This window comes from Xyrauchen texanus, chromosome 5 (genome assembly GCF_025860055.1).
Source record: "Xyrauchen texanus isolate HMW12.3.18 chromosome 5, RBS_HiC_50CHRs, whole genome shotgun sequence".
In the NCBI taxonomy this organism is placed as follows: domain Eukaryota; kingdom Metazoa; phylum Chordata; class Actinopteri; order Cypriniformes; family Catostomidae; genus Xyrauchen; species Xyrauchen texanus.
This window is the reverse complement of record NC_068280.1, coordinates 44861986-44880434: the sequence shown is the minus strand read 5'-3', so window position 1 is coordinate 44880434 and position 18449 is coordinate 44861986. Positions and strand designations below refer to the sequence as shown.

Sequence of the window (18449 nt, the reverse complement as noted above, 5' to 3'; positions counted from 1 at the left end):
TTTAAGGAAGCTTTATTTTTTCCACAAAAAAAAATAAATAAAAAAAATTTCACATTTTACTATATTCAAAAACAAAAGCAAGTGCATGTTCTGTACATATTTTGCAGCATTTCACTATAAGAACCCAGCCATTATACTTAAACAGCCCTGAGATCATTACATGGCATCATTTCATTCCCTAGTCCAGTAAAAAGAAAACAAACAAGAAAAAGTGGCATTAATCAGCACATACGATTCATTTAATGTTAATTTACATTACATATTTATATAAAATTAATACCGTAGGGTGGCGTTTCAGATTCATATCAGAAGTTACAAAGAGTGAAAGTTTCTAAGTAAGTGCATTACAGTAAGTGCAAAGGGATGGTCATACAATTCAAAACTTAACACTGTGAAAAACAAAAGGCTTCTATTATAGTTCATATACCAGCATTCAGCATATTTTTCCTTACTGCAAATAAATAACATTTATTTATAAGGAGTTTTAATTCTTTAATGTAGAAAAGAAAGGTATCCTTGAGCCATAATTTGCACATTACATTTTAATGTAAATGTTTTGACACCATGTTCAGTAATATCCATTCAATCTTCATGAGCTCAGGAAGTGCTGAGTTTTCACACTGATCTTTTTCACTCTAATGGCTATTAATGTAGTTTCCTCCTAACATTAACCCCATCTGCATGGATCTGGTTTCCATCTGTCAAAAAAACAAAAAAAGAAGGTTCATCTTTGAAAATAAATTTGTGATGGTTCTTTAAGTCAGTAATTCAAAAGTAACATCAGTTTTGTTGCAAGACACAAAGTTGGTTTTACGTTAAATATGGTCTAATTGTGAACCTTTTATTGTTTTGTCAAAAAGAAATAAACTTAGCTATTATTGCTACTTTTGCTGATTATGAAGAGACAGTCAACTAAACTAGGTCACGAACTATTGCTATTATGGCTACTTTTGCTGATTTTGAACAGATTAAGAAGATGCAGTTAGTTAATTAGTTTGTCAGTTAGATTAGTTGAACTAACCAACAGTCTCTTCATAATCCGTTCAAATGTAGCAGTGTTAGCAATGGCTAGCAAGTATGTCAGTTCGTTTAGTCGAACTAAATAACTAGCCATTGCTAATATGGCTACTTTCAAACAGATTATTAAGATACATTTAGTCAGTAAACTAAACAATCTTACAAACTAACTACTGACATTATAGCTACGTTGGCTGATTTTGAACAGAATATGAAGAGACAATCAGTTAGTTAACTGACAAACTAACTAGCCAGTGCTAATATGGCTAATTTGGCTGCTTTTGAACGGATTATGAAGATTTAGTTAGTTTAACTAAACTAACTGACAAACTAATTAGCCATTGCTAATATGGCTACTTGATTATGGAACAGATTATGAAGATATAGTTAGATAATGATTTCAAATAAAAAAAAAGCTAACTATATCTTCATAATCTGTTCCATAATCAAGTAGCCATATTAGCAATGGCTAATTAGTTTGTCAGTTAGTTTAGCTGAAATAACTATCTAGCTATTGCTAATAATGGCTAAATTGGCTGCTTTTGAACAGAAAACTACATGTCTGAAATAATTTGGCTCAAGATTTAAAGTTTAATAAAGCCTCACACTTTTACAGTAAACTAATTAAATGGGCTACACAGGCTTCACAGAGTAATATAAAAGGCTTTGCGTGTATTATTGTGATCCAGCTTAAATAAAAGTTACAAAGTTAAACCAGAAACTGTCAGCTTCAGAAAGGCCAGGCCAGAAAGATAGGTGTAATGCAAGCTAACATTAATGTGAACACAATGATTGATGTTAGCATGTTTTAACTATCCCTGAGGGGTTTTCAAAGGTGTGCAAAGTTACCTAAACCAAAGAGCCATGGTGTTAAAGAATGAAGAGGAGCAGGAGAGGAAACAGGGACAGACAGAAGATGAAGAGTGCTAGAGCACAGCATAGAGTTTCCTGAAATAGGAAGGAGGAGGAAGAAGATACAACACCAGATGACAAATGTTACATTACAATGGTGGAGCAAAGTGCTTGAAACATCACAGCATTCTTATTCTGTGCATTTGAAGACAAGAGTACAAAGTCTTTGGTCTCAACAAGGCAGAACATGTATATCAGGTGTCTGAAAGTAGGTAAAAATAGTAGTATGTATTTTCTTGTGTTAAAATACTTTTCCCCATTTCAGTTTAATGTGTATAGACAACTATAAGTAAGCCAAATTTAATGGCTGACTTCTAAGTGTAAATACTGTATTAATACTCTGTTTGAGGGGTCTGACATGTCAACTTCTGGCTCAACTAATAGCGTGAGGGAATTGGGTACGTTCGGAACTAAATACTGCACTGTATATCATTTATATTCCCTTCAATTTCTTTAAATGGTATTTGAAACAGAATGCATTATGCAATGATACACGTTTAAAACAGTAGTAAGCTATACTGTAACATGACCTTATGTTGCATATTTAATTCAGCAACCACATAGTTATCATCTTGGCAATAAAAAAAATGGCTCAACTATTGGCAGCCCAATCAAATAACAAATCAAGAATGAGATGTTCAAAATAATTCAATTATTGAAATTACCCACTTCACCTTTTAAACAAACTAAGCTTACATGTAAATTTTTAGGATCAATATCTGCTCACCGTGCGTGATACCATGCTGGAAAGTTCCAGGTGCTAGGCCAGGAAACACTGCACCTTTGCAGGCCTGAGGCTGTCCAGGGAGCTTAGTGCCAGGGCTTAGCCCAGTGAATGGGAGGGTATGCAGGGGGGCAAAGCTTGGAAAGGTGTCTGGCTGCGCTGTGGTGTGGTAGGAGGATGGAAGGAAAGACAGAGAAGGGGTGGGGAGTGCTGGGTTCCCACATGAGAATTCCCCAGCAGCCTGAAATACAAGCAAAGGACATTTTTAAGTACAGTTCAAAGATTCAGTTATATTCAATATAATACTCAAAACCATATGATCTGCTTTTAATAACTATGCATTGTACTTGCTTGCATGCATGCATGCATGTATATATTTGTTTAAACAACTCACAGCTGCCATTGAAACTGGTGCATCATCTATTGATGTCGTAGTGAGCAGTCTGGCCACACCCTGAACCATTGATGCACCGTTGGCCTGAGCACCATCTGGGGGTGCCACTAGGGTCAGTTTTGGAGTTGATTTCTCTTCAGCATTCTGTCGCTTTGAATCTGAATCCATACCAGACTTGGTCCACATTATCTGCACCGATTCAACCCCACCTGCGGTCACCGGACTTCTCTGAGTGCCGTTTTCCCCTTCCCTATGATTAACTGGAATGGTGGGTAAAGTGGCAGAAGTTTGTGTGTTTAATGGTGTTTTGGCAGTGGTACTTGGAGTGGCTGCAACTTCAGGCTGTGTACTCGCAGGTAGACTCAGACGCTTGCGTTTCCTTGCTTGAGGGCCTTGAACATCCAGGTTATTTGTACAGTCCTCAGAGACAGCACTGCCCTGTGTATTCAATATTGGAAAGAGCAAGGTTTAAAAGACATTGAGAGTTCTAACTAACTAGGATATAAAGGGATGGTTCACCTAAAAATTGTAATTCTCATAATTTACTCTTCTGCAGAACACAAACTAAGAGTTTTAGGTGAATCTCATCTCTGAAGGTCTATACAATGCAAGTGAATTGGAATCCAAAGAATCCAAAAAGCACATAAATGCAGCATAAAAGTAATCCATAAGACTCCAGTGATTTAATTAGTCTTCTGAAGCGATCTAATCGATTTTGGGTGAGAACAGACTAACAGACCCTTTTCACTATAAATCTTGACATCTGCAGTCTCCTTGGTGATCATGATTGCAAGCTGAATTACACTTCCTAGCGCTCTGCGCATATGAAGCAATTGGAAGTGTAATAGAGCATGAAATCATGATCGTGCCTAGAGACTGAAATGGCAAGATGTAAAGTAAAAAAAGGATGTACATTGTGGTCTGATCTCACCTAAAACCGATAAAATAGCTTCAGAAGACATGGATTAAATCCCTGCAGTTTTATGGATACATATTTTCTCTCCCATTTTCTCACCAATTTGGAATGCTTAATTCCCAATGTGCTCCAAGTCCTCATGGTGGCGTAGTGAATCGCCTAAATCTGGGTGGCGGATGATAAATCTCAGTTGCCTCTGCGTTGGAGTCAATCCACACATTTTATAACGTGGCTTATTGAGCGTTACCGCAGAGATAGCCACAACAATAAACCCACCTGCCTAATATTGTGTAGGTCCCCCTCGTGCTGCCAAAATGGCGCCAACCCGCATCTCAGAATAGCATTCTGAGATTATATTCTTCTCATCACAATTATATAGAACGGTTATGGGGCAGCTGTGGCTAAGGTGGTAGAGTGGGTCGGCCGCTAATCGCACGAATCCACAAGCTGAAGTGTCCCTGGGCAAGACACTGAACCCCAAGTTGCTCCCAATGACAGGCTAGCGCCTTGCATGACAGCTCTGCCGCCATTGGTGTATGAGTGAATGGGACAGTGTAAAGTACTTTGGTAACCACTAAGGTTAAAAAAGACCATTTACCATTTATACGGGTTACCGTAGACTTTGTCAATTCAAACCAGTCTGGCCATTCTCTGTTGACCTCTCTCATCAACAAGGCATTTCTGTCCACAGAACTGCCGCTCACAGGATGTTTTTAGCACCATTTTGATTAAATTCTAGAGACTGTTGTGTGTGAAAATCACAGGAGATCGGCAGTTACAGACCGTGGCATGATTGTTGGTGCCAGACGGGCTGGTTTGAGAATTTCTGTAACTGCTGATCTACAGATTACACATTTAATATTATTATTATTATTATTATTATTATTATTATATATATCACAATCTCACCAACCACTTGTGGTTGGTATGTGAACCCACTGGTTGGTAAGCCTTGCTCGAAGACAAAATGTATTATTTCCTGATTATTATGTTTATATGCAAGAGATGCATACCCTTTAAATTAACAGACAACAGCAAACTATATTGCGGCCACACATCCCAAACTTGTGTGTCTTAGTCTGTAAGCTGTACCTTTTTTTGTTTTGTTGTGCTCACTGGTTTCTTCCTTGCCCTGTAAAATAAAGAGAATGGCAATTTTTCAACATGATCTCAGTGGTGAAGTTTAATATTTGTTTGTTTTTGCTAATTAACACAATTTAAAAAACAAAACTCACCAATTTTTCCCAAACTAGCCATCCGCAGATATCTGACAATATTTAACTTTTTAAGTGAAATAGTGGAAGTGTGGAATCATACTTACACCACACCAGTGATGTGACCATGAGCTTTTCGAGTTTCTATAAGCAGAATCCTGTTGAGAACAAAGGAATTCAGCAGGAAATACTCACAATCTTGAACAAATGAATAGTAGTTATGTTTTTACAACCATTATATACAGTTCAGTCTACTTACATGGGTTCAGACTCAATAAGGTTGAACATTGAGATTTATACAGTATAATGCAATACAAATATTTAGAAGTTACAGTTGTCTACATTCAGAAATAAGGACTTACATTTTGAAACTGATGAACTGAACGGGACCCTATAGCTTGCTCTCCTAAATTTCTGAGTATTCATAATTTGCTTTGTATACCTGGCTTGCATCCATCCTCTAGGCCAAAGTGGTTTAACATCAGCCTCCAGGAATGTTTTCAGATACTCCTCCAAACTAGAGCATGCAGGTGACTCAAAGTCATAGCTAATCATCTTCAAATTAACTATCTCAAATAGCAACTCCCTGAAAAAAAAAAAAAAAAGTTTATTAACGTATTATTCAAGTAGTCTTAATAATCAACCATACATATAAGAGACCCAACCTGATCTCTTCATTCCATCTGAATCTCTTGCGAGGCCCAAAGACTCGTTTTCCACTCCTCTCCTCTTCTTCTTCATCAGACCCATCAATCACCCGTTGATCCCGCCCCTTCTCAGCTTCTAGCCTTAAAACCCACAAGTAATATTTTCTCATGATCTTTTCCATAAAGAATAAACGTAAGTCGCATACACTTAAAAGATGCATACTGTTAGAACAATCCGATTAAGACAGGATAATGTGTTGGGCTTTCTTGCCTTCAATAAAATATGGTGAACCTATGAAAGTGATTATTTACAGTGTTTGTGTCAAACAATAAAAATGACTGATTACTTGGCAGCTCTGGCTTCTGAGTGAGCTTGGCAGTGAATTTGGAAACGGGTGATCTGTTCGGGCATGGACCTGGCAACTGCATTCTTGAGCTTCTGTAGAAGCTCCCTCAAATTTTCATCCTGACAACACATGTGACAAGCACATTAAGCTTTTAGAGAAATGTAACTGTATTTAAAGTATTTTGTAATCCATAGCAGAAAGTAAACAAAAAGCCAGTGCCTTATTATTTTAAAGAGAGTGGAGGCCCTTTCACATAACTCATGTCAGGGCTTCAATGCATCTCTGAACAGAAGAAACATGCAACACTTTGATGTCCTTATGAAAAGCGTTGCAATCATGGAAGGGCGATTTTTTACGAGATTACTGGACAACAAGACAGCAGGAAGGGTTCATAGTGAAATAATGAGGAGTAAATACATATACAAGTAGATGTCTATGGGTTGATTTAAAATTACGTGACTGGGGCAATATCTTTGCAAAATGAGATTACATGGTTCCTTACATGTATCGCAGCAGTTTTTGAAGGTGAAATATCCTCTGCGTGGCACTAAAAGGGAGTAAAATTTTCACCCAAACAAATGCCACTATCAAGAAAAACAAATAGCTGAATCACATCAATTTGTGGTGTTTCTATGACACTTTAATCTCACGTGTCGTCTTGCATGCTCTTCAGGACTAGTACCTTGGTCCTTTAAATCGCAAGTGCAACAATCTACCAGTTAAGCTACCACACAATTTGTTCATGCTCGAAAAAGCTTGTAAATGTAGTTGGTTACAAGTCATGCACTATAGTAAAATTGTTCAGATGTCATAAGATAGCGCTGTATGAGAAACAGGGCAAATGTGTTTCTGAACTGATCATTTTGCTGTTTTACTCGTGATTTGTGTGAAAGGGAAAATACTCATTATTGAAAGCGCAACGAGATGTACAAGAGCCACGTAAAAATCATTTTACAAAAATGTAGGTATAGTACAGTGATTCTATGAGACCAAGTTGTATTTGATATTAGAACAGAATAGTTTTTTTGGGGTATGCTGGCACTGCCCACATAGTAACTGTAAAGTAATTACTGGGTGCACTTCTAAAAGGTCAGTGGAGTCATGTGAAAGGGCCTTAAAGGAACCGTTCACCCAAAAATGAAAATTCTATCATCATTTACTCACCTTAATGCCATCCCAGATGTGTATGACTTACTTTCTTCTGCTGAACTAAGATTTTTAGAAGAATATCTCAGCACTTACGGTTCATACAATGCAAGTCAACATGGTCCAAAACTTTGAAGCTCAATAAAGTGTAACCGGCCCTGCTCACCCCGCTCCAAACGGGACTCGAACCGGCATCTCCAGCGTGGGAGGCGGATGCGTTAACAAGGAGGCTAAAGGCTACAGCCTCTAGCGTAAGTTGCAAGTGCACCTCTTGAGTGAGGTTTACACACTGCACAGCTATCTACCAGCTGGCTCCAGTTACACTCACCCCCCTAAACCTCACTCCCATCCGGGTCACGGCACCATTGCAACCGGCCCTGCTCACCCCGCTCCGAACAGGTCTCGAACCGGCATCTCCGGCTTCGAGGCAGGTGTGCTAACAAGGAGGCTAAAGGCTAAAAGGTGCTAGTGCACCTCTTGAGGTCAGGGGAGTGAGGTTTACACACTGCACAGCTATCTACCAGCTGGCTCCAGTTACAAAAGCATGTAAAGGCAGCATAAAAGTAGTCCATGGGACTCCAGTGGTTAAATCAATTTTTTCAGAAGAAATATGATATAGTTGTGGGTGAGAAACAGATCAACATTTAAGTCCTTTTATTTATAAATTCTCCTTCTTGCCCAGTAGGTGGCGATATGCACAAAGAATGCGAATCGTCAAAAACAAAAGAATTTTGAAGCTAAAGCAAAAGTTGAGATTTATAGTAACAAAAGGACTTAAATATTGTTCTGTTTTTCCACCCACACCTATCCTATTTCTTCTGAAGACATGGATTTAACCACTTGAGCTATATGGATTTCCTTTATGCTGACTTTATACAGTATGTTTTTGGGGCATTCCAAGTTCAGATCTTGTTGACTTGCAATGCATGAACCTACAGAGCTGAAATATTCTTCTAAAAATCGTCATTTGTGTTCAGCAGAAAAAAAGTCAAAAACATCTGAGATGGCATGGGGGAGAGTAAATGATGAGAGAATTTAAAATTGTGGGTGAACAATCCCTTCAAGGAGAGATCTTAGCAGAACATTTTTAGGAACTTTTTATTCATTTATTTTAGTGAGTTGTTCAGTACAGACCTGCTGTAGATTGTGGAGCTTTTTGGCTCTTTTAACCAGAGTGCCTTTGCTGCAAGACAGCTGTGATGCCAGATAGGAGAAGATTCTGGAACGTACTTTGCCACCAAGCTGTTTCGAGCTCACCTCCACTCTGACCATACAAAGAGAAATATGTTGGTGTATGATTTAAGAAAAAACTTAACCAATCCATAATAATGCAGTATGCAAGATGTTAAAATCCTGCTAGGTAACTTACTCTAGTAAAACACTGCTGAGCTCTGAAGACAAAATCTCCATCTTATTTTGTCCTTCAATATTCTTGACAGCCTAAAGGACGAAATGAGGAAGGGAATAAAGCATGTATACCCACAAACAAACAGAGATCTTTTCTAATCCTCAGCAGCCACAAACGATACCTGAGCAAGTTCTTGAATGTGTTGCTCTAGTGTTGGAGGCAGACCATCTGGAATTGATGAGGGGGGCTTTGTGGTGACAGACACCATCTCTCCATTTTCCTCCAGGCTTGGAGAGCTGATGTTCTGCGGCTCCCCCAAGAGCCCATCTAAGTCAAAGTCTTGCTCCGTTGCCTTAACCGCTTGAAGGATGTCATCCGCAGTGGCCGAACCAATGAGTGTGAGAAGAGGGTCTGCGGATATGGCTGGTTCTTGAACATCAGCTTGCATGATGGAGCCACTGTCCTTGAGATCATCCGATTCCTTCTCTTTAGTATTAAACATCTGCAACTGCTGAAGCTTTTCCTTATGGAATTTCTTCAGCATCTTCTCAATGCTTAGCGGCTTCTTGCTTTTCTTTTTTATCTTCTCTGCTGATGGCTTGTCTGGCGGGGTGCTGAGAAGGAAGCAGGAAAATGAAAAAAGTTTAACCTCTTCAACTCTGCCGAGCCACCGGCTTGTGTGAATAATCCGATGTTATATCTTCGATATCCAGAACCAAATAGGCAGTACAGCAGGAAAAGCATGCTAGCCAAATCATCGGAAATAAATGTTATCATCATCATCATCATCTCAAAGGGAGGATATCAGCTTCCTAATGACTTTCTAATACATGAACTGAAAATTAGACCGAATGTCTATGGACGAGCACATCTGTCAGGGCTGAGATTCGTTAGAGTGCCACCTATATTTCAGATTGGCACTTTGTGATGAAAGGCGATAGAGGAAAAATATTTTTTTCTAGTACTTGCTGCCATCTAGTGGAATGGAGGGAGGAATTTGAGGGAGATGGCATGGACAGAACCAGAATTACATTCTTACAAATTTAGGAAAAAACAAAAACAATTCATAATAAGATAAAAATTATTTTTGGCAACTAGTCCAGAGTATGTGTAAATTGTGAGCTGTGTAAATGTGTGAAATTGCAGGCGGCAGCCCAAAAATGCCCCCGAGTAAGAGGTTAAGAAAGCATGAATCAATTTTCAGTAGACCAGAATACTGAAGGAGTAAACTTTCACAGGAAATAAAAACAGATTTACCTCTTCTGGACATCCTCCTCTTCATTCTTAGCCAGCATGTCATCATCTCTCTTTTTCTTGCTCATCATTCTCTCTTTTCCCTGCTTAAGCTTTCGTTTCTGTGCATATTCAAAAAAAATAATTAATTACATAATTTTTTGCATAAACCGGAGGACCATCACACAAACTGCAACTGGACTGTTTTTCTAAAGCGTACACCTTTAACAGCAGTGGGTACTAGAAAAGGAAGGGCCATATGAACAATTTTAATTTAAAATTTTTGCCATTACCAAAGTTGAACACTTAACCACTAAGCTACAGCTTGCACTGCACACTACACTGCTACCCAGGCCTTAAATGTAATTTACACACCTTGGGCTTTAAACCATCGTCCTCAAAATCATTCGTCTCGTTCTCCTCTCCCTCATCAAAGGCTGGCCGAAACTGCAGAGTTCCAGAGTTGATGTAGAACCCTCCATATTTGGTGGTAAGACAAGCTGGCACCAATTCATCATACTAGGTTATGTATATAAAAAAAGAAAACCAAAACATTCAAATGCTATATTGTTAAGGGGAATAATCTGTCACACATTGGCCTGAAACTCACAGCCTCAGAGTTATCGATAAATGAATCGGTTTCATCATAACCAAAGCCGATATCCACCAGGTCTTCTAATCTGTCCTTTTTCTTTTTGCCAGCTTTGCCCTAAAAAGAAAAAATGGTGGAATTTAGTAGAGAATATAACTGAACAATCAAAAGCAAGCAACATGACTATACTATGACAATTATCAAAATATACCTCTAGATTGTTCAGTATCTCTACAAATTTCAGTCTAGTGTCAGTATGTTTCAGTTTACTTTAAAGGTGGTTTAAGATCAAGACTGATTATACAGGATAAGGCTGGTTAATTCAAATCATAATTTAAATGAACCTTACCAGATCACATCAAATGGAAGAGAAGTGTAGGACACATACACTCTACATTTACAAATACAATTTAACCACTGACACAGTAGGGTAACTGGAGGGAAATTCTTTAATAATCTTTACAATTTTCTGAAATTGTAAATAGTGTTGAAAAAAAGCACTTTACCAATAAATAAATTACTTGACAGTGAATTAGGGTAATAAAAGGACACTGCCCTTGTAACCTTAACACTTTAGACATACAATTGAGACCTAAAGGGAGACATTTCACATTTTGTAATGCAACATTAATGATACAAGGGTTACTTCTGTATTGTTATTCAAATGTCAAATCAACCAAATTTCAGGAACTTCCCCAGCTTAACTTTTTTAGATTATGTTAATACTTTTAATGCATTCCAGAGCTTTGTAGATGTAAATTTACTAGATATAGGTATTGCACAAATGGACAAGAAATACTAACTTCATACCATGTTACTCACATTTGGTTTTTGACCATTGAAAATGGGTAACATTTAACAATTTATGCACGGAGCCACATTGAGAGACCCATATCTCTGGGATTTAACCAAATAGGTCTTTAATACTTCTGGAGTTATAGGCAAATATAAGATTTTTGTGCATGTGTGTGTGCAATTTCTTGACTCACGCCTTTGGACTATAAAAGCAACAAGGGGTGCTTAAGTCAACTGATTTTAGTAATAGACCTACAAAAATTAAATAATGACTCAGCCACTTTGGTTATTTTTTTTACTTGTAGTTTTGCTCCAAAATCATGGGCAAAAATCTTCATTTTGACACCCCGCAACAAAACAATGGATTCCTCCGCATATATTGATCAATGACATTTAATAATTTGGCTTTGAGGGGCCTGGGTAGCTCAGCGAGTATTGATGCTGACTACCACCTCTGGATTCGCGAGTTCGAATCCAGGGTATGCGGAGTGACTCCAGCCAGGTCTCCTAAGCATTGGCCTGGTGGCTAGGTAGAGTCAAATAGGGTAATCTCCTCATGGTCACGATTAGGGGTTCTCGCTCTCAATGGGGTGTGGGGCAAGTTGTGCATGGATAGCGGAGAATAGTGTGAGCCTACACATGTTGCCAGTCTTCGCGGTGTCATGCACAACGAGCCACATGATACGGTGCGTGGACTGATTGTCTCAGAAGCGGAGGCAATTTTTTTAACCTTATAAATTAATAAACTACAAAATTAATTTTCATATAAAATTAGAACATTTTATTTCACTTCAGTGAAAATCTACATTTCTCGAAATAATTCAGGAAGAAAAATATGAAAATGGCGTGAAATTATACAATTAGAACAAGAAGATTGCTGCAGAGGTGCACTCATTTGCCTGGTTGTAGCAAACAGATTTATTTATTTTTTATCTTATAAGTTCTGCATTTATAGAGAATATTTAGACATGATCAAAGACATAAAATATCACCATTTAATTTTTTTTATTAAAGCATTTGTTTGGTTTGATACTACATTAAGTCTTCTCTTTGTAACACCAAGGTTTGTAATAAGAGCAATATTTTTGTTACCTTTCATTAATTTCAAACAACCCAATTTAATAAATCAATAGAATAAATAAAAAAAAAGTCAATAAAACCATCAGCAATAAACAGAACTTAAAAAATACATAATTTTGCGTACAAACACAAGACTTAGATTAAATATTTTGCTCCCACCCTTAAGCCTAAGCTTTCTCAAAGTGAAAAAAAGAAACGGTCTAAAACTCAGCCTTTGATCTGTGTGTTGGTGTGCGTGCATGTGTGTAAGCATGCTTGGTATGTGCCAAGTATTACTGCCTCACCGTTTAATTTATGTGTTCGTGTGTATATATATATATATATATATATATATATATATATATATATATATATATATATATATATATATATATATATATATATGTGTGTGTTCTCCGTTCTGGATGCGTTATAGTCTCACCCCTTCATTTCGGGGTATGATTGTGTGTGGGTGTGTGTGTGCGAGCATGTGCGTTACACATTGTGGATATATTATAGTACCATCCCTTAATTTCTGTGTGTGTGTGTGTGTGTGTGTGTGTGTGTACTGCATTGTGGTTGATTTATGGATTTTATTTGGCAAAAAAAAAGCCCATTTTATCCTCTTCATTTAATTTCCTATGTTGGGTCAAATATGACACCTAACATCACACAACCTAAATCCAGCCCAATTTTTTTTTTTGTGTGTATAGATAGAAAATGTAGGAAAAGTCACCAAATCTCATACCACTGAGATGAAGGAACCCATGTGTTTTAAGGAAGCAAATTTCAAAAGGGGTCATTTTTTACCCAAAGCTACATAAGGGTTAAGGTCAGTCGACAGCATTTGTGGCATTAGATGTATTACCACAAATAATTATTTTGACATGTTCCTTGTTTTCTTAAAAAAAATTAAAAAAAACATAAATCAAGGATACAGTGAGGCACTTACAATGGAAGTGAATGGGGCTAGTTTTTGGAGGGTTTAAAAAAGGTAGAAATGTGAAGCTTATAATTTTATAAAAACACTTCTGTGAAATCTAATGTTAAAAGACATGCATTATTTGAGCTGTTGTTTAAATTGGCTCCATATAGCCTCAAAATGCAGCATTTTCCAGTTTTGGGAAGGAGCCATTGGGAATTTTTACGGTTGTTTTAGGGTTTACTTTATCATGTTGTCATAAAATTGTACTTTACACACAAAAAAAGTTTAGGAAGCAATTTTATCACACTACAATCATGTTAACATGTATTGTTTACATCTTGTGGCTTAACTTTTGAAACGGTGAGTATTTTAATGTTTACGGATTGGCCCCATTCACTTCTGTTGTAAGTGCAACACTGGAACCAAGAGTTTTGCTTTATTTTAAAACATTTTTGTAGTAATCAACATTATGCCACAAATGCTGTCAATTGAGCTTAACTTTTTTTTAAACCCAAAATATTCCTTTAATACCAGGTAAATAGAATTTAGTAATATAAATGAATATTAAATAATAAAATAAATACAAATAAAAAGTTTGCTAGATTTACTGAGCTACATTAAAGGGATAATTCTCTCACTTTCATACCATCCCAGATGTGCGTCTTTATTTCTTCTACTGAACACAAAGGTTTTTAGAAGAATATTTCAGCTCTGTCGGCCGTTAAAGCTCCAAGATCATAAAGGCAGCATAAAAGTAATCCATATGGCTGAAATCCTTTTTTACTATAAATCTCCACATTCACTTTAATGTGAAAGTGGAGATGTATGTCAAAAAGGACGTGATGTCAATTTGTAGGCAAACCCAGAAATCTAATTTGACATGGGATCCCTGGAATTTTCCTAGGAGTTTTTCATAATGGGGTTTTTGAACTTGTGTAAAATAAGGTCTGTGGTACACATTACCTGACGATACGTGGAGGTTTTGTTCTGCAACATAAATGACACACTTTCATACCTCAAAACTGAATTTTGAAGCTGCAGAGCATACATTTTTTCTTTTTTTTTTTTTTTTTTAAGTATTCTACTCAATACGGCTTCAAAATTTACGTTTAAGTTATGAAATGGTGTAAATTGCATCGTAGAACAAAACGTCCATGTCAAGTAATGTTTAACACAGACCCATTATAAAAAGCCCTAGGTAAATCCTGAAGGAACCCATGGCAAATTCTCTTCTGGGTTTTTGGACTACAAACTGAACAACTCTATTAAATAGCTTCCGAAGACATGGATTTAACCACAATCCTATGGATTACATTTATGCTCCCTTTAAATGCTTTTTGGAGCTTCAAAGTTCTGGTCACCATTCACTTACCTTGTATGGACCAACAGAGCTGAAATATTCTTCTAAAAACCTTTGTTTGTGTTCAGCAGAAGAAAGCCATACACATCTAGGAAGGTAAATGATGAGAGAATTATCATTTTTGGGTGAACTGTTCCTTTAAGGTGGAAATCACAGACTTGCTTGTGATAGAGCAATACATGTAAACGAATGTCCCAATGCCTGGTGCTCCAGACCCTAATTTAATGATGGATGGAGAGGCTCATACTCACATATTTCTCTTCAAACTTTCTTGCAAGTGCTTCTAATTCATCCTTCACCCTGTCCTCCAACACCTCCTCTAAAGTCAGTAATTTATTTTTCTTGGTCGTTTCCTTAAACATAAACATATGAAAACAAGAGATTTACCAGTGATTTTCATGACTGCACAATACTGGTTTACTACTGGCAATACTACACAATTGTTGTACCTCTGTCCGGATCAAATCCAGGAAGTTAAATTCCGGGCAGCTTTGATCGTCCGGCTCGAAGAGTTTTAATTCCACTCGCGTTGCAGCTGGCAGAGATGGTGGCGACCCACCCGCTGGATTCGGCGCAGGTAAACCTACTTTGACAGATAGGTCATTGGTATTGGGGGCATTGGGAAGAGGGAAGTGTGCATCGCTCGAGACTGCAGTCAGTTGAATTCTTCGAGGAGCGGCCATTGCTCAGACCGATGGCAACATTCCACGATTCTTTCCAAACAGGTGCACGCAATCTGGTCGAGTAATTATGGCCCTGTGAAGCCAATTGAAATCAGCGTCATTTTCCTTTCTTAAAGGGAGGTTGGCCTTAGCGAATTATGCGGTATGTATTAGATACAGGTTGTTACCTTTCGAAGAAACCGCTAGAAAGTCCACATACCGCGCTTGTTTATTCCATATTATGTAATTGGTGAATTGTTGATGCGCTGTTTTGTATGGCAAGTTCTCAGGTCTTCAACAGCCAATTCCTTCATGAGGAAAAGCGTCTTTGTTTTCTATCCACGTGGCCCTCGGTGAATCGCATTGCCGTCGTGACACCAATAGTTGAATAGTCCCCATAAATAATTCGGTTGATTTGTCATGGCAATACAGAATCAATATTTTTCAAACGCAGAACGGAAATGGTGGAAGGCCAGTTAAGTTCAAATGGATTGATCGGCAGTTCGCGATCGCTAGCCTACGTTAGACCGAACCCGTATCCCCTATTTATTAGCGATACAGTTTAATCAGTGGAATGGACACCCAGAACTATTTCTAAAAATCATAATGAAACGCTCCCATTGGACTGATCACTGACGAGTCCGTTTACTCGTCATCATTCTGCGTCTGGCATATTTTTGAAGCCGTGTCGATCTTCTCGGGGATTATCTGATGTATATTTACATTTAACCGGTAAGGTAGCATACTAATATCTTTTACTATGTGTATTATTTTAAATTGCACCCCTCTTCTCATTTGCTATGTCTCCAGTATATACTTTACGGTCTTATTCTGTCGTGTTTACCCTTTTTGTCAAGCGCTTTTATAACGCCTAATATTAGCTAAAAATAACTTTAAATGAAGGAAAATATTATTTATTACGTCTACAGTGCTACAAAAAGTAATGCCGGTGCTGTCCATGGTCCTGAATTTCACTTAACCTCCTGAGACCAGCGTGTGAATGCTGTGTGCATTTTTCATTTCCCTTTTAGATTTGTAACTAGTAGCACCTAATAAACAAGCAAATAGATTTCCTACAAAATGTCCACATACAGCTCTGGAAGAAATTAAGATGCCACTGTAAAATTACCAATTTCTCTGTATTCACTATTTATAGGTATGTGTGTGAGTAATACTGACATTTCTCCCAAATTCCAATAAAATATTTTCATTTAGAGCATTTATTTTTGAAGAAAATGACAACTGCTCAAAATAACAAAAAAGATGGAGTGTTTTCAGACCTTGAATAATGCCAAGAAAACTAGTTCACTTTTATACAACACAAATAATGTTTTAACTTGGGAATTGTTTAACTTTAAGCAGCTCTGCTTTGTTTGATGGCCTCTAACCATCCATCTGCCTCTTGAGCACATTCCAGAGGTTTTCAATGGGGTTCAGGTCTGGAGATTGGGCTGGCCATGACAGTGTTGATCCACACCTTGATTGACCTAGATGTGTGGCATGGAGCATTGTCCTGCTGGAAAAAAACATGCGTACTTCACAAAGATGAATCTGCCCCATTCCAGCCTGGCTGAAGGACCCCCAGATCATCACAGAGAAAATGAATATGAACTTGATTTCTTTGCCTTATTTGAGGTCTGAAAAAAAAAATCTTTTTTGGTTATTTTGACCAGTTGTCATTTTTTTTTTTTTTTTTTTCAAATAAATGCTCTAAATTACTTTTTCTTTGGGAGAAAAAAATGTTGTCAAAAATGTCCTTTTTACTCAAACATGCATATTAGCAAATCCAGAGAAACTGATAATTTTGCAGTGGTCTCTTAATATTTTCCAGAGCTGTATGTGGATAGTGAGACTATGTTGTGAAATTATAAATGACACCAAGCTATAGAAAGTCCTGTTTCCAGGAGGGTTGGCTATTCATGTTTTTGAGACGTAACAGCCATTACAGCTTATTTTCTGTAAAGCTGAATAAATGATTCTTATTCAGTGTCCAGCATCATCCGAACACTGCCAACCATGTTAAAATAAAATGTAGCGTTTCAAAATTGTTAATCTATGTACTGATTACCATTGTCCCATGTCTGTCAAACATGTTGAGTGGTCCAAACATCATCTGTGGCCTGAAACTGAACTTTTGAATGGATTTTAAGATTGAATGCTCTTAGCTGCATAGAAAGTTATAGGATACTCCCTTGCTCACTATTTAGTGAATGACTTAACCTCCAGTCTGCTGTCTATCAGAACTAGTCTCAGAACAGTTCAAAATGCACCTTATTTTTATCCTAACTCCATATAAAGCCTCTGAAAGCAAAATATTTCAACTTTTGGATGAACCTATGAAATTATTTATTTCAAAAACAATTTTTTTGAACAAAACGTTAAATGGATTAATACAACTGACTTCCTTACCTATTTATTTTAATTCCCTCACACTGACAATTGTTTCATACTCAACAGATTTCTAAAAATTAATCAGTTCACACAGAGACGTGGTCTTCTTTAGTATTCACTAGGTTTATCACAAGAGCAGGCAATAGCAAAGGAAACTATGCCACAATGTGCATGTTTTCTATGCCACTAGTTTCAAGTATATATTTAGAATAAATGACTGCACCAAGGAGAGGGACATAGTTTCACTAATAATTTGTTTATTTTGCACAAGGCAATAAATCATTTTAATTCTTTAGGTGTTATTGGAATACACCATATGCTTTATGGGTGATATGCTTTAGTTATTTTATTTTTTATCTTATTCACTTGCAGTGCCTTGTCAAATGTATGCAAATTAGCTCATTTTAATTTGTTAATGCCTAATTTGCATATCAATGTGGCGATTGTGATGATGTTATTAGACACATTTGACTATATTCACCTGTAGTGTCTCCATTAAGTACAGTACATTAGCCTGTATGGCCATGATATATTGCCTTAGCTAAACTTTAGATAACTTATTACATTAGCTAGTAGCTCATGAGTCATGCATGTTAGCAAGACACAAGTTTAACTATATTTGTCTTTTGGCTAATTAGCTGTAAAGTCGAGGCACTGGTAGCTTAGTCTTTTGTTCATTACCACTCACCTCCTCACAAGCCAAGAAAAACACAACTGGGATAGGAGCTGGGTGGGGCTGCTGCCTGCCTGGCTGTGTGTCTGATGTG

General features: G+C 37.4%; 1 protein-coding gene across 2 annotated transcripts; it reads right to left on the bottom strand.

Annotated features, from left to right (window-relative positions):
- Positions 1–11: 11 nt before the first annotated feature.
- Positions 12–15911, bottom strand: ubn1 (ubinuclein 1). Of its 2 annotated transcripts, XM_052127317.1 has the most exons (18): positions 15480–15911; positions 15079–15385; positions 14881–14982; positions 10509–10607; positions 10274–10417; positions 9923–10020; positions 8847–9279; positions 8687–8757; positions 8452–8581; positions 6172–6290; positions 5843–5965; positions 5620–5763; positions 5285–5335; positions 5056–5095; positions 3048–3485; positions 2657–2894; positions 1867–1965; positions 12–698 (listed from the first exon to the last, which is right to left on the bottom strand). In XM_052127317.1, exons 2-18 carry the CDS (start codon positions 15310–15312, stop codon positions 646–648), a joined length of 2616 nt encoding a protein of 871 aa, XP_051983277.1. In that variant the 5' UTR covers positions 15313–15385; positions 15480–15911; the 3' UTR covers positions 12–645. The 2 variants fall into 2 exon arrangements, with proteins under 2 accessions (XP_051983277.1, XP_051983278.1); XM_052127318.1 differs by lacking the exon at positions 1867–1965 and having other exon boundaries at positions 15079–15911.
- Positions 15912–18449: the final 2538 nt, after the last annotated feature.